The sequence below is a fragment of the Bemisia tabaci genome, chromosome 7 (genome assembly GCF_918797505.1).
Source record: "Bemisia tabaci chromosome 7, PGI_BMITA_v3".
NCBI classification, from domain to species: domain Eukaryota; kingdom Metazoa; phylum Arthropoda; class Insecta; order Hemiptera; family Aleyrodidae; genus Bemisia; species Bemisia tabaci.
In genome coordinates, this window is record NC_092799.1 from 41,774,999 (window position 1) to 41,800,124 (window position 25,126).

General features: G+C 40.4%; 1 protein-coding gene across 1 annotated transcript in view; it reads left to right on the top strand.

The window, feature by feature from the left end:
• sdt (MAGUK p55 family member stardust) overlaps positions 1-25,041 on the top strand; it is a 58,639-nt gene extending 33,598 nt beyond the window's left edge. Inside the window, exons 5-12 of the mRNA XM_072302910.1 lie at positions 17,815-18,059; positions 18,641-18,889; positions 21,354-21,553; positions 22,150-22,313; positions 22,909-23,073; positions 23,631-23,762; positions 24,183-24,364; positions 24,859-25,041. Coding sequence (XP_072159011.1) covers positions 17,815-18,059; positions 18,641-18,889; positions 21,354-21,553; positions 22,150-22,313; positions 22,909-23,073; positions 23,631-23,762; positions 24,183-24,364; positions 24,859-25,041 — 1,520 coding nt within the window. The remainder of the gene's footprint in view (positions 1-17,814; positions 18,060-18,640; positions 18,890-21,353; positions 21,554-22,149; positions 22,314-22,908; positions 23,074-23,630; positions 23,763-24,182; positions 24,365-24,858) is intronic.
• The last annotated feature ends 85 nt before the right edge of the window (positions 25,042-25,126 follow it).

Below are 25,126 nucleotides of genomic sequence, written 5' to 3' on the forward strand. Positions count from 1 at the left end.
AAATTATCGGAGGAGATATAATTAACCGATCGGATCTGATAAAAGGCATGTGTTTTAACGGGAAACGCCGTCTGAAAACGTCATAAGGCGGTACATTTTCTCTCTTTTAAATATAGTCTTTACTTCCTCATACCAGAAAAAAATTATGAGATACTGCAAACCTGGCTCGCAAAGCACTCTTAGATGAAGCAATGGCATTTGTTCGAGCAAATGCTCCATTTAGTCTCAAACGTCTGCCAGTTCCAATGAGGAAAGTCACAACGCTTTTCAAATTAAATCTATCGACAGAAGAAATTTGACAACGTCCCGATGTTCATACGGTGTTTCGCCATCTCACGGCAGCAAAGCTCACCCTGATCGAGAGCTTTTGCAAATCAGTCAATTTCTGGCGCGGCGCACAGTGGAACTGGCTGTACGAATTCAAGATTGAGACGCCTTCAATTCGAGTGATACTTCCTGCATTACCGTTGAGTTAGTATTGTTGCGTGACCTAACTTAACCCAACCTGACTCGGTTGCGATCGGTTCCCGAGCTTGGCGGCCGATCAGAATCATAAAACTCGGGCATATAAGAACTACGGAATAGTATTGATGCGTATTTAAGTATACATCAAAGTAAATCCACACTGAAAAACTTTAAAACCCTAAGAATCACTGCTCCAATACCTAGAGAGCCTAGAAATATCTATTGATCGTAGGCGTAGGAACAGGGTGTACGAATTCAAGATTGAGACGCCTTCAATTCGAGTGATACTTCCTGCATTACCGTTGAGTTAGTTTAGTTGCGTGACCTAACTTAACCTAACCTGACTCGATGTTCATAATGACACATTATAAGAGACCGTTCAGGTATTACGTAACGCACATCTCCCGATTTTTTACCCCCTTCCCCTCCCCCCTTGTAACGCAGCCATACCCCCCCCCCCTTTTTGAATAACGCTAGCCCAACCCCCATCTAAACCCCCCCCCCCCCCCCCATCTTAAAAAAATCAAGAGAACGCTGAGAAAACTATCGACTAAGCTAAGAATTCGAATTCTGCCAAAATTTTCGCCCCATTTGATGCGATATTTCGCATACCAGTTCAACCACGTCAGAGAGCTTGACGAATCATCTTAAGGTGGATCTTCAGATTTTCCGCAATGCATTCTGGGTACGATCGATGTATCCCAAATTTTAACCATCAGGTGAATTATTTCGAAAAAATCTAAATTTCTGCAGATAAATCATCGAAGAATGTTCGTGCCGAGAATCACCCTCCAAAATCTCAAAACACAATTAAAAGCGCTGTTTCCACTTAACCATCTGTATCGATACAGTGAAATGGGTTGCAAAATGAAAGTCGTACTTTTGACTTTATTTCAAGATTTTGGAAGCAGATGCTTTTCGGCAGGAGCATTCTTCAATGATTTATCTAGATTGAACGATAGATTTTCCCAAAATATTTCACCTAAAGGTTAAAATTTGAGATATATCGATCATACCCAAGATGCATTACGCACAAGCTGAAGATCCACCTTGGGGATTCGAGGAACATGATAGGATAAAAGTGGAGGGAGTCGCCTCACTTAGAGTACCATTATAGACAGAGTATGGCCATTTCTGTGCCGGTTTCTCATTGGTCGCGTGAAAATAGGCTGACACGATGTTCTTGCGGCTGTTAAGAAACAAATAAGATGGCTGCTATCAGCAAGCAAGTTTGATGTTATGCACATCTCACATCCTCCTGTGACATAGGCGAAAGGCAATTTTACCGTGTTTTCGTGTGTTTTTCATATGTTATTCGTAGATATGCTAGTTTAAATTATTACTGCCGTATAATTGAAATTTTTGTCAAATTTTAGCCTCTTAGCAACGTTACGGTAAGCCGCCATCTTGTTTGTTTGTTTATTTACGTCCGTATGAGCATCATGAAGCCTAAAAACTCGTTGACCAATCATAAAGCGGCACAGTTCTCCTGTAGTAAAAAGATGCGAATGGCCATATTGTGTCTATAAAGGTACTCTAGCCTTACTAAGCCGGAAAATCGCTTTACACACTGTCGCGATCTGGCGATGGCAACGAGCGACGCAAATTCGCGTTCTGGATTCCCTCAGCCTCCACTCCTCTCCTCCTCCTTGCTTCCCTCGCAGATTCTCCAACAACCAACGACCTCTTTCTTTCGTCCCATCTCCCTTTCATGCCCGTCGAGGAGCTTCGTTGCTCCACTGTAAATTAATGCAGCGCTAATACACCTTTTATTTACCTCATTGTCGGAAGTGAATCGGTTTTTGGCCCTGTCGGCATCGTAAGCCGAGCGGCTCGATTGACGCTTAGTCGCGAATACCACAGGGCTCAGGCTCAGTTTAACGAGACAACTTTGCGGACAGCCGACCGCAAATGATTATATCCTCTCCACACGTTTGACAGGTCGTGTCAGGATTCGAATGCACCGGCGTCCGAAAGTTGAACGACACCCATGTAACTTCCAATACTCACACATTGAGGCGTACATTTTACTTTTTACATCAGTCGCGCACGTGTGTATTCCTGGGAGAGGGTAACGCAAACGTCCTGGGATGGAATGGTGGCAAGGTTCTGACAAATGGACCACATTTTGTAATAAGGAACCACTTTTTCTGGCTCATTTTAGAAACAACATAAGTGCCATTGGTTTCCCTATGCAGGAAGGTGTTTTTATAGAGGAGCCAGAGATAGTGGTTCCTTATTGCAAAATGTAATCCAAATATCAGTCGCTCAGTAACCTTTTCGAAGATAGATGATATCGATGGACAAAGTGCAATACCACGTATCTCCATTGAAATTGTTCAAAACGTCCGCTCCTACTTTATTATTTCGTGGAGAAACAAACCAACTTTATAGCTTGAAAATATAGAATATACTGTTAATAGTAAGAAAAAAATCAAGGAAGTTTTTAAGAAATTAAGTTGTCTATAAATTAAGTATGACAAGAAGTTTGCAACGCCGCAAACGAAGGTATGCGGTTTTGCTCTTGGCCATTGATACATTGTTTGGTTAGCGCGAAGCGCCGAAAAATTGTTCTGTAGGAGTAAGTTGTGTATATCGATTCACACTAGACTTTTTTGCTTTGCCTGTAAGTACAATGAGGTTTTTTTTAGACTTTCGTCCACAGAGAATGGGGGTCTTTTCTCTCATATTTTTGGGACTTCCTATTTATTTATCTATTCATCTATTTATTTATTTATTTATTTTTTTTTTTTGCAAATGCACTGAAATTCTGTGCTGTTACACGAAAATCACGAGCGTTTAAAAAAATAACGATTCCCCTTAAATGATCACCGCAAACGCACATTTACTCGTAGTAAGCTCGTGATGATAACGCTTATACAAATCGAGTTAAGTTTTATACATATTATACATGCTAAGACATCTGAAGCATTCCATCCTACTTTCTTCAGATAACAACGTGATACGGTAACGCTGATTTGCAATGCTACACCGCGATCTTGCGAATCGCGATTGCGGTAATGAGCGCCGTTCAGACCCGACGACGGCTTCAGTTGCCAGCACGCGCGGAGGTGAAGTTGCGTGTCTGCAATTTGAAGGCGTCTCAATGAGTCTCAAATGCGACTAAGTAAAATTGCATAATTTTCGTTTTATTTTGTGACATCTGGCTCTACAGTCACTTTAATAGCTCCTAATTTTACGCAACCCATTTCTCTCGGATGGACTTATTCATAACGTTAGACTTCCAAAGTCGATGTATGTTATTTTGTGACACGGCAATCATGCAGTGTTGCAGTATTTCCATATAGAATGCTTTAAATTGTGATATTCACTCTGTCAGTAAGATTTTATACATGAAGTTGTAAAACTCTGTAATGATAACAAGTTAGTTAGTTATTTTATTCATAGACATTCAGCATCCAAATAAAACTCAAATAAATGAACTTTCACGTATAATTTTACGCCACCACAGTGACACTTTGTGACATTCCTGCTACCATCGGAAGATTTAAATTTCACGTGACTTTAGAAATTTAATACGCTTATGATGCATCTAGCTCCTTTGATCGAAACCATACAATTTTTTTTAATTTGGCATGCATTCAAATGTTGCAAAATTGACTGCAAAATTCAATTCTTACGAGCATGTAACCATTTTGTGAAATTTCGTGTCTGGTCAGAGGAAAAGTCTGTGAAATTTTTAGTCACACATAACCGTGACAGTCTCTCAGTCAAACCATAATTGCATGTTGCAAGATCCGCTGCATCCGAATGCAGTTAAGTTCTTTTGATAGGGAACGACAAATTTCCTCATGAGATTTCAAAGACTGGTTCCCCACTTCCGGCAATCCAGCCGTAATTTTTTCATCGCCCGTGTTCATTTCCAGTGGCGTGCGTTGCGATGTATCGATTGATCTGCCATTTGAACCTATGAAAAGGGATCGATAAACTAGATATTCGCAAGGAACCCCCTTAAAAATCGATTTTTTACAACAGCTTCAAATGGGAATATCGATAATCGATCATTCACGCCTCGCCACTGATAATTTCACTAACGACGAGCACTAATGAGGTGACACGAAGCCTCTCTGCCGTGCCAAGGAAGAAGCAGTATCAGCCTTCAGGCGTTGCCAAATTCCCTCCAATAAAATGCCAATCACCCGGGAACTTTTTGAATATTTTCCTCCGATTTTTTTAAGAGAATTTTATTTGTAATCGGATCTAAATTACCTGAAAATTTCAAGAAAAATATCCATGCCACGCCTCGAAACTGAACATCTCAACGGAGGAAATTTGGCGACTCTCGAATGCACATACGGCGTTCTTTCTTACCACGGCAGCACAAGAGAGTGCGTGAGCAATTGCGCAACAATGGCGGCGGTGCGGGTGCGGCACGGAGCCTAAAATGCGAGCGTCCAGGGGGCAGCGACTCCACGCGCGCGCCCCTTCGCGGCGCCGCCGCGTCAACGCGGAAACACCGCGCTTCCCACTCGAGAACCAGAAAATCCACGGGAATTTCTGGAGGAACCGGCAACGTCGCACGAGTCCGCCGGGAAGTGGGGCCCAGCCGGGCTTGGTCCAGCGCAGCGCGATGCGCCGTATCGTCCGGACCGCGCACAGTGTTGCCGGCTTGCTGAAAGAATTATAGTCCCCGATAAATCCCGCGCACGGAGTTCCCTCATACCACCTCTCCTCCTTCTCTTCTGACTGCCTTTTAATTTAAGCTCTATTCTGGCATGCTAAGAAAAAATGCCGTATGTGCCTCCAGACGTTGCCAAGTTTCCTTCGATAAAAACTGGATTTACTGGGAAAATCCTGATTATTTTTCCTCCAATTTTTCAGAGAATTTTGTTCACGATTGAATCTAAAAGATCTGAAAATTTCAAGGAAAAATATTTATAACTTTCCTCAAAAATAAACTTTTTATGGGTGGAAATTTGGCAACTTGTGTACGTTCATAAGGTGTTTTTCCTTAGCACGGCAGTATTATCCGTATAACTCCATGTGTTCTAAAGCTCACGTAGAAATACAGATTCGCCCTTCCGTCAGCAGAGGGACAACGAAGATATTAAGATTGAAAGATTCGTAAGTTCTTCAGTCTTCAATCTTCAAACTTCAATCGATCAAAACTATAGTTTTGAACGATTCTCGTATTTTAGGCTTCCAGAGTATGACGCGAACCGTCACTAAGATTACATTTCCGTCGGTTGCAAGTATTATGAACTTAAATAGACCCGGGAAACAAAAAAAATCAGGGGATAAAAGAATGAGGCTTGGCTCTATTTTGCACTTCTTGCTGAATTCTGGTCACGTTTATCAAGAAGATGGACACGAAAGTAGCGTTCCCTTGTTACCCCAAATTCTTAGTTTACCTTGACAGAAGAAAAAATCGGAACTTACTTGATAGGCACTTTGAATACCTAACAAATGCTTCCAACTGGGCCGAGGATCGAGCTGGTGCCATAACATTTACTTTCCTACCCAGTCGTTGAAGTCACCGGCAGTTTTGAGTGTTTTTGTCATGGCTTGAAAGTTACGAAATCTGACTGGACGGTTTTCCTTTTTTCGAATCGGAACTTACTTGACGGGCACTTTGACTATATCTGAAAAATTTGTTAGCAAGAGGTTTAATTGGAAATCCTGCAGCCTGATTGTTGATAACTTGTAATTATTAACTGGGCGCTTCAAGACGAAGGAAAAATGGAGTTTTGTGATCGGTCGGATTCGTCAGTCACCCTCGTTGATATCATGCCTATGGTCAGGTGGAATCGACGAAAAGCTGAAGTTATGTTCCCTGAGTTGCTCTCAGTTTGTCGCTAAGTCCTCAGTGTAGAATCGTTTTTCTCAAGGGGGTAAATGGCATGGAATGAATTAATATGTGATTTCATCATTCGCAGCGGCGTGAATTCAACTGTTGTTTAGAAATATTGAGCTTAACATTCGAGAAATCTTCCATCACACTGAAAAAAATGAGTTAGCGTCAGATGACTAAAAATGGTTTCTATACACTAACTCAAATTGTGTGATTTGGACACACATGATTTTTGGTTTCTGTACACTAACCACTATTAGTGCTGGAAACTAATTCCGCTACTCTAATTCGCATTCGGTAGGGTTGGGTCAACCTAACCTCAAAACTGAGAGAGGAGAAAACGGCTTAGCGAATGATAACTGGACAATACTTTCAGGAAAATAAGATTTCTTAAAAGATGAGAGGTAAAAATAAACTGACCGGTTCCAAATGTACGACAGAGGAAAGGAATATCCCATAGGTACGTGCAAGTAGACAGAATTATCCTTTAGAGAGACACACACTCACACATGAAACGGTAGCGAATGTTCACACTGAATAAACATATCTCGTCCGAACACTTGAGATATTCTTTTGAAATTACGGGAGAACGCGAACTATAGAAGTAAGCAGTAAGTTCACAGATTTTCGTAAAATATAAACTGAACGCGGAACGCTTTAATCGCAATTTAATACAGAAGATTGACGACTCCAACGAATATCATGCTTGTTTACTTTTTGAATCGAACAGACGATTTCTAACCTTAACAGGTTTATTTATGTTGCTTTCGAGCGTTTTCAAGAAAGAGAGGACACTATAAATCATACCGGGAGTATTTACAGTGTCAAACGAGCCCGAAATTTCACATTTTAATTGATTTTCACGAGCTGACGCGATTGAGGCTGTTGTACCGACGCCACTTTTTCGAAACTAAATAAATGTAACGGACAATGTGGCAGTTAGCGTTGAGGGCGAATTAGTTTGACCCGAAGGTGAATTTGTCTTACCACAGCGCTAATTTTACAGCTAGTGCTGTTTTCCAATTCTGGTTCGCGCTCTAGTAAAGTGAAGTCAGCGTATGAAGCGAATTGATTGGTGCTTCAGTACAATAAATTAGTTCTGAAGCCTAATTTTGATTCTACTTGGCGAGAACTTACCAAATTAGTTCTCAACGCTAACTACTTTTTTTTCAGTGCATCTTTGTGGCAATGTTGGTAAAATGTGCACGGAGAAAAAAAAATCGTGCGTGGGATCCGAAGTTTAGGTCATATGGATCTCTGAAGTTTTCGGATTGAGCATCCGAACACTTAAGTTCCAGCTACTGAGGCTTGGATTGGATCACACATCTGAAACTTCCGTTCTTACGTCTGAAGTACTTCGGTTTTCACATCCGAGGAACTTTGGTTCTCACATCTGAAGTTCTTTAGATGTAAGAACTGAAGTTTCAGATGTGTGATCCGAACCTCAGCAGCTAGACCTTAAGTGTTCAGATGCTCATTCTGAAAACGTCAGAGATCCATAACTTCGGGTCCCACGCACGAGGTTTTTTTCTCCGGGTGTAATGAAAAGTCCAAAAAAAGTCGCACCAAACGTGCGATCCAACCCTTTATCCAAAGTCACCGTTTTTTTTTTGGTCAAAACTTTGAACAGCATCTAAAGGACCAAGTTTCCATATTCTCCTTTTAAGGTACTCCATGTTTGCTTCATTTGGAAAATCCTTTGTAATGTGGCAAGACTGCTCGCGCACCTAGCGCGTCTGGTCGCGGCCGCCAATTAGAATGACAACGAAAAACGAACGCCAGCGCGTGCTCCTGTCCGGTGGTACTTCACTCTCAATTTTTATCTTCATTCTTCTATTTCGTTTGTGCCCATTGACCTTGCCCAAACCGCGCCCCAGAACCCTTAGCTCACGGCTCTGAGGAAGAAAAGCGAACATCACTCCCAACCAATGCCATCAGCTCCCTCCGGTACCAAACTTGCCATCTTTCGCTGACCATTGAAGGAGGAGACGTTCTATTCAGGACCAGCATATCGCCAAACAAACTGCCATAAGGTCGCCAGTGTTTCGCCGAAATTTTCCTCTAGATATCTTAACTTCTTAATCAGCTTATGCAAAAATTTCTAATTCTTGCACTCGTGCAGGCCCGCCACAAGGGGGGGGATACTGGGTCCCTGGTACCGGGGCCCGGGCCCTGGAGGGGCCCGTGACGCAGGTGACAAACCACTACGAATTCATGTGTAACCCTTGTCTCGTAGGGAAAAGTGAAAAAATTACCCTAAAAATTCCGCAAAAGGTGAATAAAGTTTCAAAAACACGCTAGGGCACTATAAAATTTTTCTTACTTTTTTAGAGATTTTCAAGATTTTGAGTATATGTAGAATGATATTTTTAGTAACTGTGTTTCATTTTCTTCCGTTGTCGGATGCTAAGAGGCTCCTTTCTGGGCATCCTCGACTTCAATGGCTTAACTCCCTTGCCATAGACGTACGAAAGGGGAGTCCAGGGGGGCCTGGCTCCCCATAGAATTGAAAATTATCATCTGCCCCCTCAAAAAAAAATTTATAGATGTTTTGAATGCAACAATTCGAAAGTTTTTGGTGCTGAAAGTAAACAAAAAGGCGTAATTATTCTGCAGAAATTGATGGAAAATCTCCATCATAAGAGCTTCATAATGCGTCCAAATAGATTTAAAATTTCGAAAATTTCTCGGGGGAGGCCCCCCGGACCCCCCCCCCTCCCCCGTGCTAGGGGCCCGGGCCAGAAAATTGGTACCAGGGCCCGAGATGGGATGTGGCGGGCCTGCACTCGTGAAAAGGAGAGGTGCACGTAGCTTACATAAATTTTCCTCGAGTTTTATAAAATTAACAACCCCTGAGAAACAGGCTAAAAATTATTTATTTTAAGCCCCCAATTAACTGTACATCGCCAGGAAAGCCGAGAGGACGTCCGGAAATATTCATCTCGCTACGGGTTCATTTTCGTTCGCTCGATTCCTCTGTGTTGCGGTTTTTTCAAGGAGAAGTATAGACTTTGTGCTATGGGTGAGAAGGAGGGGTCAACAATTCTATTCGTACTGTTTTGTAACGGCCCCCGAAATCGTCCCGGCGCGCGTTGTTGGGTCAATCTCAAAGGATACAACTATTTCGACGCTTAGGATCCATTTTTGCCTACCCGCTCAATTGAAGGCGAAAAAATAAGCGCGTTAGAGAACATGGTTTCCACTTCCCGTTAGAGCTCATCCCACGGAATTTACTTTTTGATTGTAGCAACAAGTTAGCCACGGTTGGACGATTTGCGCTGGTTGTGCGGTGCGATCCGCGGCACTAGCCATAGTTGCCTGAATGTGTGAGCTGGTGTGCATTTTTACATAGAGTTTGATAGGGAAATCGCTACATTTTCAGCTTGATCAATTTGGAAACAATGCATCGGGCCGACGCACAATAGAACGATTCAATGGGAGAAGTTGGGCATGATGCGGAAACTTTAAACGCCTTTATCTTTGATAATACAACACGTGAAGATTTCAAATTAACTTCATTAATTTTCTCGTAAAATTTCCTTCAAGCGTCAGCCTTTAAATTTTATAATGTGACTGAATAAACATAAAAATTTGCAGTTTTAATAAAAAAATGTAATGTCCGACCTCTCGAGTCGGTTTTTTCCACTGTGCGACGTTCGACACTCAAAATCTGTGCTCACGATTTTGTATTCCACCGGTAGACGAGAGGGAATCGACCAGAACTAACATCGCCAGAGACGCACCATTTCCGTCCTTCTGGTGGAGGCATTGTCCAAAGAGCTTTGACTCTAACGACGCCCCCCCCCCCTCCGAACCCCCCTCCTACAGTTCTCGCATTCGATGATTTAGTTACTTACCTTCCACACCTAAAATTACTCGTCAACCATCGCATTATTCTGACCCCCACCACCAGCTCGCGCGACATATCGTTGGCACTTGTCAAATTTTTGAAGAGAGCTCTATTTTAATCCGTGGACTAACATGACTATGAAATGATTGGTTATTTCCGTCGTAAGTTCAGTAACCTAACTCAACTCTCAACTACGCGGTAAGCGTCAATTTTATCAAAGGTTGCCAATTTAGTCTAATCTGATGATGGGTCCCACTCTCTGTAGTCAGGACCTGGAATCGACTGTGAGCATCTGAAGCAAGGAAGCTTTTCTTTTCGTGGCGGGAAGAGTAGGTACATACATAGAAAGAGTACGGACTTGTCAAAATATGAGCTCTTAGGGCCCTAAAGGACAGCCAACCCTGTAACACAAAAAATGTCATTGTCAATTTTCAGATTCCAATACCAAACCAAAATGGCTAAGAATATCCATTAATGAGCGTTCTTCCGAAAAAAATGAGTAAATTTATGGTAAAACTAAGTCAAATACGTGATTCACCAACGACGGATTGTAATAATTCTAATCAAAAACAATTCTGGATAATTTTAATTCAAAAGTTGGCTGTCCCTTGGGCCCTAAAAGCTCCATGACCTAATCTCAAAATTACCGACATGCACTGGTAAAAAAACACATTGGATCTAGAGTCCAGACTCTTGAAAACATTGACAAGAAAAAGGACTCTTAATTCAATCAGATTTAAGCTTAAATCAAATGGAAATCCGCTCCAATTAAGAGGCTTGGTTCTTGATTTAAGCTTAAATCTGGTCGAATCAAGAGTATTTTTTCTTGTCGATGTTTTTAAGAGTCTGGACTCTAGATCCAATGTGTTTTTTTTTTTTTTCCAGTGTGTCCCTCTTCTCCCTTTATAGGTACTCTAGTGGCGGATCCTCCCTGTAAAGGTCCACCAGTTGAGCTTTGCTGAAAGTGGCCCAATAATTGAGTCAGCTCCGCACTGCACCTCTGGTCCCACTCCTCCTGTTCTGGGAACACCTAGCCCACAACGAGTATGGCCGCATCCAAGCTGGTCGTAGCGCGGGAGGCAGGCCCCAGCTCAACTTGTGACCCCCCGACCCCCACAACGGCAAAACAATGCCTTGTTGCCGCTAGTCCCGGGCGGCATCGTTCACTGCTTCACCCATATTCACGTGCAGTTTTCGTTGTTTCCTGCCTTCCCGCATCCCCGCCGCAATTTCCGTAACGGAACGCATCGATGCCGCCTCGCGCGGTACCTACCGGTAAAGCCTCGCATTAAAAATTAGTTCCGTGCCTCCGGTTGAATAAATCGCGTAGATCTTAGTTGCAATTGAGTGCAGCGAAGAAACGGTAGCTTTGATTTTTTATTTAAACAATTTGCTTCTATTTTTCCATAAGAAATTCATTGTTTTTTTACGTTTGGTTAGGAGCAAAGTAAGGATTGAAGTAAGACCACTTCCCCTCTTAGAATTATCGGCTTACATTTATTATTCTGGGAAACTGTCATCGAGGTGCACTCACAGGTGCACTCATACAAAGTAAATACTAAAATTTTGAAGCATTGACCTTCCTGGGAATTATCTTCCCGGTTTTGGCACTTAACGTTTTCCTGAAGTGCCTCAAATTGTGTTCAAGAGTGTAAAATTTCAAAAAAATAGGGGGGATGGCCTCGTATCCCGTTTGATTCGGAAAGTTCACCATCAACCTCCTCTTCATGTAGGTGCTCTTGAAGGGGACCCGTACCACAGAACGCGCCCACAGTCTATTTTAGAAGGATCTGAGACTTTTCTTGATTTATTAAAAAAAAAGAGAAAAAAATCATTCCGAATTGCAAGGAAGCATTTGAAGATTATGAAATACAATCAGAGATTTCTAAAAGTTATAGTCGAGATACGATGAAGCTTTTAAGCTTTTAGCCATGAGGCTTTTAGTTCCATAGTGAGTTTGTAAGTTAAAATTACTCGGATTTTAATAAGCTGTGCCTTATCGTCGTTCCTCTGGCGTCTGTTTCCGCATGAGCCCTAGCAAGCTTGGATTTACATGTAAAACAAGGCTCACGTGGGATTTGATATCCGTCCTTACGTTAGAGGAGCAATGTTATGTAGTTTCACTCGTCTCGTGTAATTCCTTATTTCACTACCGTTTGTATTCCCGTCTTTGCGGCCCGTACTGCAGTGCTAAGGAAGAACGCCGTATGAACATGCAAGAGTTGCCAAATTTCCTTCAATAAAATGTGTATCCTTTAGGAAAGGTATAAATATTTTGCCGAGAAATTTTTCAAGAACTTTAGGTAAAATTGCGAACAAAATTATCTGAAAAATTGGAAGGAAAATATTCATAAGTTTACCGGGAAATTCGTGTTTTATCAAAGGAAATTTGGCAACGCCCGAAGGTTCATACGGCGTTCTTCCTCAGCACGGCAGCGTAGGCGACTGCACAAGTCTTTTTTAACCACCGAACTCACCTCCAAGTGAACGGCCCATTCGGAACATCTCCGCGCGACGAAAATCCTTAATCCGCTCCTGAAAATCACTCTCGAACGCAGCGGAGCGGCGCGATATCCACACCATCCGCGTCCAAACCCGAGTTTCCACGCGAGCGACAACGCCGCCCGGTAACTCCGAAGTTCCAAATACCGTAGCGGACAGCGCTGTCAGGTTCATCGGGTCAAACGTTCCTAGTTCGCGACTCCCGCCATGTCGGCCCGATGGAATCCTCCCCGCGAATTGATGGATCGCGTGTTCGGCCGACGAGGGTGGTCGATCCCCGGTTCCTCGGGGGTTGGCCCCGCGCGGAAACGCCGGTTCCGAAAATGAGAGTTCGTGACTTGACAATAGTGGCACTGCGAACCGCGACTCCGAGTCCTCCGCCTCTTGGAGTTGGTCTTTCAACTCGGCGCGGCCGCAGCGCAGCAAACGTCGCAAGCTCACGATTTCGGCCACAGTCGCTCGTTCCATGCCGCTCCGTCGTGTCGCTCGCTGTGCTTCCTTCTCGTTCTCGGTTTCTGGTTTGAAAAGTTCTCCGTAGCTAGAACTAGCCGTTGATTCAAAGTGTAGACTTAGTACAAGCTTTACGGTTGCGTTAGTGACTTACACGCCGTATTGAACTTCCGTAACTCTACCTGCATCTTTCTCCTCCTACTGAGTTTGAGCAAGATTGAACTACTAGTTTCTGGTTTGAAAAGCTTTCCGTAGCCAGAACCAGCCGTTGATTCAAAGTGTAGACTTAGTTCAAGCTTCACGGTAGCGTTAGTGACTTACACGCCGTATTGAACTTCGGTAACTCTACCTGCTCCTACTGAGTTTGAACTAGATTGAACTACCAGTTTAAACCTCGACTTATAGTGCAGACTAAACCTATGCTTATCAGTTTCGTTCTCAGTTTCTGGTTTGAAAAGTTCTCCGTAGCTAGAACCAGCCGTTGATTCGAAGTGTAGACTTAGTCCAAGCTTTACGGTTGCGTCAGTGACTTACGCGCCGTATTGAACTTCAGTAACTCTACCTGCTCCTACTGAGTTTGAACTAGATTGAACTACCAGTTTAAACCTCGACTTATAGTGCAAACTAAACCCATGCTTATCAGTTTCGTTCCCAGTTTCTGGTTTGAAAAGTTCTCCGTAGCTAGAACTAGCCGTTGATTCAAAGTGTAGACTTAGTCCAAGCTTTACGGTAGCGTCAGTGGCTTACACGTCCTATTGAACATCAGTAACTCTATTGGACTCTACTCTAACCGGAATTTCATGTAGAGCACGATTCGCACAACGAAAATTACTGAAACCAACTCCTAACGAAGATATTAATGTTTTTATTTCACATTGGTTACGAGGAATTTGAACTGCCCGCTTACAAGAAACTCAAAGCTCTGCGTGATTCAAATCGCGCACTACAACAGTTTCTGCTAGCTTCTCAGTTGAGCAATGTTCATGTCCAACCATGTGTTGTTCAGACTATAAGCAATTTCTTATAGCTGAGCCAAAGCGTCAAGATTGAGGTTGCCAGATTTGTATATCGTAGAGACTGTCATGATAACGCTTAGCGCGCGATGTGAATCACGTAGACCATTGAGTTTTCATGAGCGGGTGGTTTGAATTCACGCGTCAAGAAACATTAAATATCTTGTTTAGGAGTCATCTTCAGTAAATTTCGTTGCGCAAATCGTGTTTTACGTGAAATTTTGGTTAAGAAACATGTGTCAACATGTATCAGAATACTTAAATTCGTACCTTGTCTAGTGGTCCATTATAGGAATTATCTCTGCTCATCAACCACAATTAAAAGTTTCCTAGAAAGGGTTGGAAAGTTCTGAAAAGATGAGTCGAAGTCCTTAATAGTGCACGCTTAAGGCCTCTAGTTGAATCTCTTGAGCTTTGTATGTTTTGAATCAATTTGGAGGTTATCCCGTGCCTGCAAACATATCGTACGAAAGATCATCTTCCTCTAGTCGCCATCAGTTACTGTCATCGAGAAACAGGAGTGCCGATGATCGAAAAAAAAGTATAACAACGCTGTAACGCTGAAGTATCGTAATTACTGATTTAACACTCCATGTGGATTCCTATGGTGGAGCAATTCGAGTTATAAAAGTGTTCAGTTTATTAGTAAAAGTCTGAACTTTTAAGGAGGATCGAACCGGTACGGTGTCATCGAAACGCTTACTTTCCCACCCCGTCGTTGAAGTCTCTGTCGATTCTAAGTGTTTCCGCGGCTTGAAAGTTACGAAATCTGATTCTACGGGTTTCCTCTTTTCGAATCGTGTTTTGTGGCTTATTGCTAGCTCCCGAACCCCTCCGCAACAATCTGTGAGTGCGTTGTGTGGTTTTATGGTCGATTTGCCGACTGACACAGACGCTTTTGTTTTGGGCGCTGATGATTCAAGTTAATCCTGACGAATTACGGAAGTAATTTGAGGCTCTAAATATGTAACTTTTTTTGTTCCTGACCAAAAATTATACAAATACATGTCGTTATAGACTATCTTTCGTTCAAACCCAGGTGCATCACCATGTGCTTGTACCTAACATCGTTAGATATTCATGTGAACTTTTCAAATTTTAACGAACGCGCAGTGAAACAACGTCTAGTGCGATGTCTCCCGCTATCCGTATAGGAACATCGAACGGTATTTATCGTTAACGTCTCTGTAATTGCTAGTTACTTTCGACCGAGAAAAAGCAATGTGAACTTTAAACTGACGACCGTTACACGGTCGAACTTTTCGACGATTCCGGCTTTGAAGTGCCCAGTCACCTGATGCTCAGCTCGAAGGTACGTGAAAAAGAAAAATAATAAAAGAGGGATAGCTTGATCCATCTGTAGAGGGCTATTGTATATCTAAAGTATTTAATAGCTTGCATCGATTAGAGCAAGCACTGTATTCTCAACTAATTCTGATCACTTTAACAGACGTGTGGCCAATATTAGAAAGGAAAAGTGCGGTTCATTTGAACACCAAGGCTTCTCGGTTCAATGCGCTGGTTTCAGAATAGTGTTTTGATGCCTGGTTCTTGCAGATCAGCTAAAAACATTAACATCCGTCCAAACGGCAACTTTCTACGTTCAATATTGACCGATGATATCGCACTTTGAAAAATTCGATTCATGATGTCATTCGTCGCGGTAGTAATACCCTTGGTTTCTTCCACGTTGGTTTCTTACACGTTGAGTAACCAGAGCAAATGTGTGATTCCCTGAGTTATTAAAGCAATATGCAAGAAACCGAAGGTGTCACCACCGCGGTGGATGGTCATGAACCCACTTTTTTAAGGCGCGATATCTCAGTTAATATTGAATGTAGAAAGTTGATGTTTAGGCAGATCTTATTATTTTTAGCTAATGTACAAGAATCAAGCATCAAAACACGATTCTATGACCAGCGGAACTGTCAGTCCTCGAAGTTTGAAGTTCAAAGTTTTCGGTCACAGAAAGCAAACTTTGGCCCAACTAACTGAAATACGGTTTCTACAACCTGAAAGGTTGGTTACTAGAACTAAATAATTTCGAAATTCAATATGAGCGAAAGTTCAGTTCTTGAAGCCGAAGTTTTTTTCGCATTGTACATTGTGGGTTTTGTTATCTGCTGCACTGGAAAAAAAACCCACATTGGATCCAGAGTCCAGACTCTTGAAAACATTGACAAGAAAAAGGACTCTTGATTCAATCAGATTTAAGCTTGAATCGAAAGGAAATGCGCTCAAATTAAGAGGCTTGGTTCTTGATTTAAGCTTAAATCTGACTGAATCAAGAGTATTTTTTCTTGTCAATGTTTTTAAGAGTCTCGACTCTAGATTTAATGTGTTTTTTTCCCCCAGTGTGGGCCATTGAATGAAACCTTTAGAATAAGTACGCGTTGATTATCCAGAGAGTTTATCCTTCTCTGACTACTGCGCCAAGTGCAGTGGTCGGCTGGAACAAAGAGACCCCCACCGTAAGGAGGCGTAAGGGATTCTCGACTCACAATCTGAATCTTGAGTCCTCGTCTCGACGAAGAAAAGAACAGAGAAAAAGGGAGGGAAAAAAATAAAACGTGAGTACTCTCTGGCTTTTCTTTCACTACGGCGCAGTGCTGAGGCGGTAATGCGAGAGTTAGCCCACCTCCTACGAAATTTAATGGCCGCCGCTCATTTATGGTTACCTGTTACGTTAAGTCGATTATCACAGCTCTGTCGCCAGTGATGCCACTTGCCGCGTAAATATATTCCGGTTTGTTCATAAACATCAGAGAAAACTCGAAAAGTTGGCGACGATGCCAGCAATTCGTAGATGTCGGCCAGGATCATTTGTGTTTTCCTCAGCAATTGGCTGCCTAGCCCATCGTTTGTTACTACGCTGCCGTGGTAAGGAAGAACGCCGTATGAACATTCGAGAGTTGCCAAATTTCCTTCGATAAAATGTTTATTTTTGAGGAAAATTATGAATATATGTCCTTGAAATTTTCAGACACTTTAGATCAAGTTACAAACAAAATTATCTGAGAAATTGGCAGAAAAATATTTAAACGTTTTTCTGAAGATTAGTGATTTGCCAGAGGAAATTTTGCAACGCCTGAAGGCTCATACGGCGTTTTTCCATAGCACGGTAGTCTGAGTTCCCTCCCTGCAGTCCGCGGCCCATCCACGAGGCCACTTCGTGTCAATAAAAAACCTGGGTACAGATTCAAAAATTTGAAGACCCATCTGCTCACACAAAGGTTTATAAACTTGTAAATGCCCAAAGGATGATTAAAATGGACTCACTGGAAAAAAACACATTGGATCTAGAGTCCTGATTCTTGAAAACATTGACAAGAAAAAATATTCTTGATTCAATCGGATTTTTGCTTGAATCAAAACGAAATCCGCTTACATTAAGAGGCTTGGTTCTTGATTAAAGCTAGATTCTGATTGAATCAAGAGTACTTTTTCTTGTCGATGTTTTTAAGAGGGTGGACTCTAGATCCAATGTGTTTTTTTTCCAGTGCTGGGTAGATCTTCAGTTATGAGGGTGAGGAAAAATATAAATTTAGGGAATCAGAAAGCTCAAAGTAATGATTACGATAAGACGGACGTCAACCTCACGAATTAAAATTTTAGGATATAATATTACATTCGTTTACATAGTTTGAAACATTGCGAATTTTCACAAAATCAAAATTCGAAAATATTGGTCTATAATTTTGAGTTTTTTTTTATTGTTGCAGGGTATGGAGATCTCATAGCCTCGCTTCAGCGGTTGCAGCATAATCTGAAAAAGAACGTGAACCAAGGCCATGGGTATGGTTACAGCAGTCTAGAGGTCCAAGTCGCAGCCGTCCAAACTCTCCTACTCAGCGCCGAGTTCGGAAGAGCCCTAGCCATCCACAACAAAGTTCAACAAGTTTGGTCTCCTCATCGCAAGCAGACTATCCAACCTGTTTCATCTCACTCGCTCACATTAGTTAGAGAAGTAAGAATACTCACCAATTTTGAAGTTAGTAGTAAAGTCAGTGGCCCTAGTTGCACTTAGGGTGGATAAGCAACTAAACTAACCGTGTGGTAAAGCGTAAGGTATCTCGGAAAATGAAGGCACCTTGCGTCTAGATCGTGCTTTTAAATATCAATAACATCTAGATTATGTCCATGCAACTGCCGAGTTTACTTGCCGAGACATCTCATAGGTCGTTTGAATATTTTCGGCAATAACTAATAGCCTGCAACATTGACAGGAACATATAATCAAGTGCCAAGTCATATTTTTTTCATTTCCTCTTTTTCTCTTAGTTACTCTTCGAACGATGATCAATATTAAGCCAGTCATCATTTTTGTCGCCTTTTTGTGAATGCAGTTTTTCGCGGAGTCTAATCGCGGAAAAACGTTCCGTGAGGTTTTGGTTATCGCGTAAAAGCACATTTCAGCTATTCATCCTCAAAAAATCTCTCTCATGGAACTCAAATTAAAGCTTCATGTACCTATCCAAACGCAAAATTTAACTATATTCTTTAGACTATATTTTAATATAAAATTCTCCAACTTTTTCTCTGTTTCAGTGTTTAGAAAGTTTAGAACAGAGTTCGCAGCCTGAAGCTTCAGAACTAGCAGATTTACTGACGAGGTATGAAGTGGAAGGATTACTATACGCACATGATACCATCGCTCGGGATATGACCATTGACCGAATCGTCTCACCATCACAAACCAATAGCTCAAGCGTCACATCTCAAGCGCAGCCAGTCCAAGATGTAGAATTAAATGCCAATATCAAAATTATTAAAATTGAAAAAACGAATGAGCCACTGGTAAGATATTTTCCTTTCCTATCAGCTAAAATCTATTATTGAAGTAGTCCAGTGGCGTAACGGGCGCCCCCGCAGACCCTGCTATGCAGGGGGGCCCAAGCGCCTAGGGGGCCCTCCGGGCCCTCGGCCGCCGAAATTTTGTTTTTCTCTGTCTCTTTGATGCTTAGCTTTGGTTTCAAACTTTGGGCCTTTACTTACCGAGATGGGGCTTCTTCCGCTGATTTTTATTGTTAGCTCAGGGTTTTTCATACTTCTTTTGGACTGTTCCTAACTTTTTTTTTGCTGAAGGGCCCCTGCCTTCCAATGTCCACTCAGTGATTACTAAATTTTTTCTCTTTTTTGTCACTTTTCGTAGGTATTTCGGGCTTTGGGTGACCCATGAATCTAAAGGGCCCACAAGGCCCTTGGAGGCCCTTCGATTCTTGGGCCTGCATGGGCCCTTTTGTAGATCCTTGGGCCTGGGCTGGGCCTCCGCCACCCTTTAGATCCTTGATCCTTTAGGGGCCCCATTTAATCGGGTACGGGATCCGGGACAGTGAGGGGAGAGGCATTCCAAGTCCAAGTCCGTGATTTGAAATTTCTCGGGCCAAAAAACGGGAAGGGGTGAGGGAAGTAGAGGGGCGGGAGGGGGGATGATTTTGGAATTTTATCGACATGGGGGGCCCTAGAAAAAATTTTGCAGGGGGGCCCAGCGGAAGTCCGTTACGCCACTGAAGTAGTCATAAGCTCTGCTTTTAACCTTCATAAAATCCACTCAATTTTAATGAGATGGTTCTACAGTCTATTTTGAAAATGAATTGTAAAATTTTCACTCGGATCAAACTTCCATAGAGTTATTTTTAAGTAAGTGAGGCATATACACAGCATACTTTAATTGTGGGGGATTTTTTTAAAAAAAATATCATAAGTAGGTTTCATTGACTGTTGAATTTAGACTTAGTTAAAACGTAAAACATCGTTTAATTCTAGGGATTGGGAAACATTTTTTTTGTTTCTTTTTTCAATCAAAATTTATGTGCTTATGGTAAACTAAGTCATGAAAAAAATTCGAATGAAAATTACTGAAATTAACTCCTAACTAAGATATTAATGTTTTTATTCCACACTGGTTACGGAAATTTGAATTGCCCGCTCACAAAAAACTCAATACTATACGCTAATCCAACCGCGCACTAAAGGTTTCGGCGAGCCTCTCAATCGAGCCTTGCTCATTTCCCACCCAATATTGTTCAAGCTATAAACAACTTACTATAGCTGAGCCAAAGTGTCAAGGTTGAGGTTGCAAGATTTTCATACCGCAGAAACACGTCATGGTAAAGTTTACCTAGTTTGCGATTTGGACTCACGTAGACCATCGTGTTTTCATGAGCGGGAGGTCTGAATTCACGCGTCAAGAAACGTTGAATATCTCAGTTAGGAGTTGGTTTCAGTAATTTTCGTTGCGTAAATTGTGTTTTGCGTGAAATTCTGGTTTAGAAACATGTATCAGATTGCTTAAATTCGTACCTTGTCTAGTGGTCCATTAAATCGTAAAAATATCGCAATTCCACTGAGTGTTGTGCATGTTGCCTAGCTCCTATTTGAAGGGGCTCCATTTATTGAAACTTAAGTATTGCACTAAAATTGAGATGATTTGCAATTTTCAATTGCACTGCATATTGCCTATCTTTCTGACACATAGAGCTCATTTTATTGATTGTTTAAAATCGGCATGATGATACCGCAATGCACTAAATGATGTAAAAATATTGCAAATTAATGGTAAAAAAATACAATTTTATTGAAATCAAATTGCAATTTAAGTTCAATATTTTCGTTTCATTGTGCTACTTGGGAATGCAATTTTATGCAAACTTTGTTCAGCAATTTACTCCAAACGATCCGGACTAGGAAATGTTCAATAAAAACTCAACGAGATAAATTAACTCTCTATTTTTGTACAGTAAAGTTGATGCTTACCAAATTTCTTTTTATTCAAAGCATTTTTGTCAAGTAATCTCCTTCTGATGGCCAAAGGGCGAAACGGTATCTTCGTCTCTGACGCTGTAAGCTTCCTGTCATACTTTATTTTTTCTTTGGAAAACCCATCATCGTAATTTCCTAAAACTTAACTTCCTTGTTTTTTCCTCTCTGTCAGCAGAATTATATATAGGAGTACATATCAAGCTACTACCTAAATTGGCTTGTTTCTCTTTGACAAAAAAAGGAGCGAAAATTTTGGAACACTGCAGTTAAAATACGTTTCGCACTTTGGTCATCAATTTATATTTTCTTTACATTTTCACTGAGATGAATACTTACTTTTGTGAAGAAAGAATGAAGATGTATTATGAAAATTTTCTGTCGGAGAGAGGGAGTGGTGAAGCAGGAGCACCCCTTCCTAAATGAAGACTATATTTTCAGAAATTATAAATTCCATAAAATAGATGTGAACTGATGGTGAACTGTTTCGGTGTCATTTCAGATGCATGTCAAAGCTCATTTTGACTATGATCCAGAAGATGATCTTTACATTCCGTGCCGTGAATTAGGAATTAGTTTTCAAAAAGGCGATGTCCTGCATGTCATTTGCCAGGATGACCCAAATTGGTGGCAGGCTTACCGAGAGGGTGAAGAAGACCAAACCCTTGCGGGGCTTATTCCTAGTAGATCTTTCCAGCACCAGTAAGTATGAGTGTTCAAGTTAAATTTTTTGTGTATTCCAACTACCAAGTCTCTTCCTCGATCAGTAGCAATATTTTTTTTAAAAGTTTGTGTCTAAACTTACAAAAATCCTGCAAATAGGTATAAGATTAGAAGCAGGAAATCCTTTTATTTGATCGTATGTAAAAATGATGTAATATTTACCATGAATAGACAGCAATTTTTCGGTACTTTCTCACGGAAAAATTGCTGTCTCCTCACATGACGTGCGTGAAAGATAAAAAAGTTGCCATTAAAATTTTGTTATTTTCTAAAAACAGTTACTTTGACATGAAGCGCAACATAGTAGTAGGTATTTGTAAAAATTAACCAAATGTTTATGAGCCATACACTCCAGCATCACAGATTCAAGGTTCTCATGATAAAATTTCACAAAATGAAAAAAACTTTTACTCAAGGGGCAACTTTATAATTAGTTGTTGATGTAACATGCTCTCGCCCCCAAAAATGTATGTTTGTGGAGTCTAGAAGGAAATGTGCTCCTACTTAATGTTACAACAGGTACAGAATGTCTTTTGCACCATATTTAATTTTTACTCTCATTTTTATTTTTACAGAAGAGAAGCCTTAAAACAGACAATAACAGGAGATAAAACTAATAAAGATAAGAATAAGAAGACTGGAACCTTTTTGTGTGCAAAGAAACATCAAAGAAAGAAAAAGAAGAAGTTATATAGTTCATCAGAAGGAGGTTATCCTCTTTATTCAACCAGTGTAGATGGTAAGACTCCTCTAAATATTTTATTGATCTCTAAAACTTAGAAAGTGACAGATGTTCCTCATAATTTTCCTTTTGAAGCATTAATAATGTTTCAAAGAACACCATCAAATGAAGGTATACTTAAATGCAAAAAGGAAGATGAATCAGGAAGGTACGTTTCAGGAATATTTAAAAACTCAACCACCCAGCTCGGTTCATTTTATTTGAGTCAGGAACATTTCTCCTGTAAAGTTATCTATAAAGGCAGCTATAGGTAAAGTGTATGAACGTAAAAAGTGTAACATAATTCTCAGTTGTCAAATTTTTAAGAGAGAGCAAGTATTTTTTGATACTTTGGTCAATATCAAATAACGAACAGAATGAAGAAGAACAATGAATGAAATTACTTAATGTGTCTGCGTATGGCTTTATGTACAGCATTGCAATCTCTTTTTTGCAAAGAAGAAAATAATTGATATGCTCTCTTTAAGATTAAGCAAACCCAAAGGTTTATTTGAATTCTTAAACTTGGTGACAAGCTTATATTTTTAAAGGAGGAAAAAAATTCACATACCTTCAAAAACAATTTCATTATGATTCGTTGAATTTGTTTCAGATTACAATATTGAAGAAATTCTAACTTATGAGGAAGTTGCTTTGTATTTTCCTAAATCCGATCACAAAAGGCCTATAGTCTTAATTGGACCTCCAAATATAGGAAGACATGAATTACGTCAAAGACTAATGGAAGATGCGGAAAGATTTGCTGCTGCAATTCCTCGTAAGTACCTACCCTTCAATTCATTTTCGTCGGTCAATCAAAAGAGAAAGGATAACTTTGTGTTCATAATACAGTTGATAACCATAGTCAACAAATTATAATGGGCGAAAATCATCTTGAATTAAGGTTGCCTGATGTATGTAAATACATGCACCTTGATGCAAAGGAATAGCCTTCAATTTAAGCGGACGCAACTAAGCATACGTCTGTGAGGATTGAAATAAAACATAATTCCCAGCTCTTTAACGATTTAGCCTGGGTTTTTGGTTTTAATTTAAATAGACTTAATCTTCTATTGGACTTAAAATCTGATTGTTCTGGTTCAGTTCGCTTTTTTTTGAGGTGGGGAGGGGGGGGGGGGGGGCTGCCCTAATTTGTACAGATGGATAAGAAGTGATTTCTTGTTGCAAAAATAAAGGTAAATGGAAATGAAGTGGAAGAAGAATAAATGAATTTTCGACAAAAAAAGAAAAAAATACAGAGCCCAGGACTCATTCCAATCTTAAAATATCTCAATCCCTGACTGTTACTCACAGTGCAAAATTTGTATTTTTCAGACACAAGTCGTGCCAGAAAAGATGGAGAAATAGATGGCCAAGATTACCATTTTATTACTCGTGCTCAATTTGAAGCTGACATTCTCTCCAGGAAGTTTGTTGAACATGGAGAGTATGAGAAAGCATATTATGGTAAGTTTTATTCGTTTTGCTGCTTGCACTTGTATGGATATCAGCTGAATTCAGTCCTTTTTTGTCTCAATTGAAAATTACTTTGTGAAATAAACCTAACATTATTAATCACACTACATTTAGCTTTTTTATTTATTTATGTGACAATTTTCTCACTACAATAGTCGATTACTCATGTACAATGTATATTCTTGTCTCATTTTGCTTTCCTTTTAGTCGGTCGGCAAGCGCTTTTGAATATTCATTGGATTGAGCCAGTGAATAATTTTGCATTGTAGTACCCACCACACTAAAAATAATTCCAGTTTTAAAACTCACTATTTTTCTACACCTTCCTCTCTGTACACCTATAAGTAGTCAAGATGAAATTGGCTTTTATAATAATGAATGACTCTAACAATAGTTTATTTGAATTTTCAGGAACTTCAATTGATGCCATCAGGTCTGTTGTAAATTCAGGGAAAATCTGTGTGCTCAACTTGCACCCTCAGTCACTCAAAATTCTTCGAGGTTCTGATTTGAAGCCATATGTTGTTTTTGTAGCTCCTCCATCTTTAGAAAAATTGAGGCAAAAGAAAATTAGGAACGGCGAAGCGTACAAAGTAAGTTTTTTCCACTCAAAATTTTCTGCCCCTCTAAAATGAGTGATCATTCAAAAAACTTTTTACACTTGTTGGTGGTAGCTTATCCAAATGTATATGTCTCTAGAAGGTCATTCAAATTTGTTACACATTTTTGCTTCTTCTTTTTTTTTATGTAGGTACTTATGGTAAAACATTTAGAATGATTTTTTTTTTCATCAGAACTTGCATAAGATTTCAGTGTATTTCAACTCAATCGGGTTATGGCTGAATTATCCGAAAAAATTTGTCGGCTGAAACTTACTTTTTCAAACATAATTGATCACCCTGAGAGATCTTTAAGCAAGTTACAAATGTATATCATTTGCGGGATTAACAATTAAAATCAAGAAAACTTTTTTTTTTTTTAAAAAAAAAGAAATAAAAACCAATTTGTCATCATTGAAGTTGAATACCTTTGCCTTTAATTTGATGTTACTATCATTTTTTGACATGTTTCACTCTTATGTTCACAGGAGGAAGAATTGAAAGATATCATTGAGAAAGCCAGAGAAATGGAGGACAAATATGGTCATTTCTTTGATATGATTATTATTAATTACGACACAGAAAGAGCTTACAATCAACTTCTTGCAGAAATCAATAACCTTCAACGGGAACCTCAATGGGTCCCTGCATCTTGGATTCGATCCACATGAGGAATACTGACACACTCTTTACCAAACCGCATTTAGCTTTCATACACATTTAAACAAATTTAGTCAATCATGTTCTCTTCTCTTA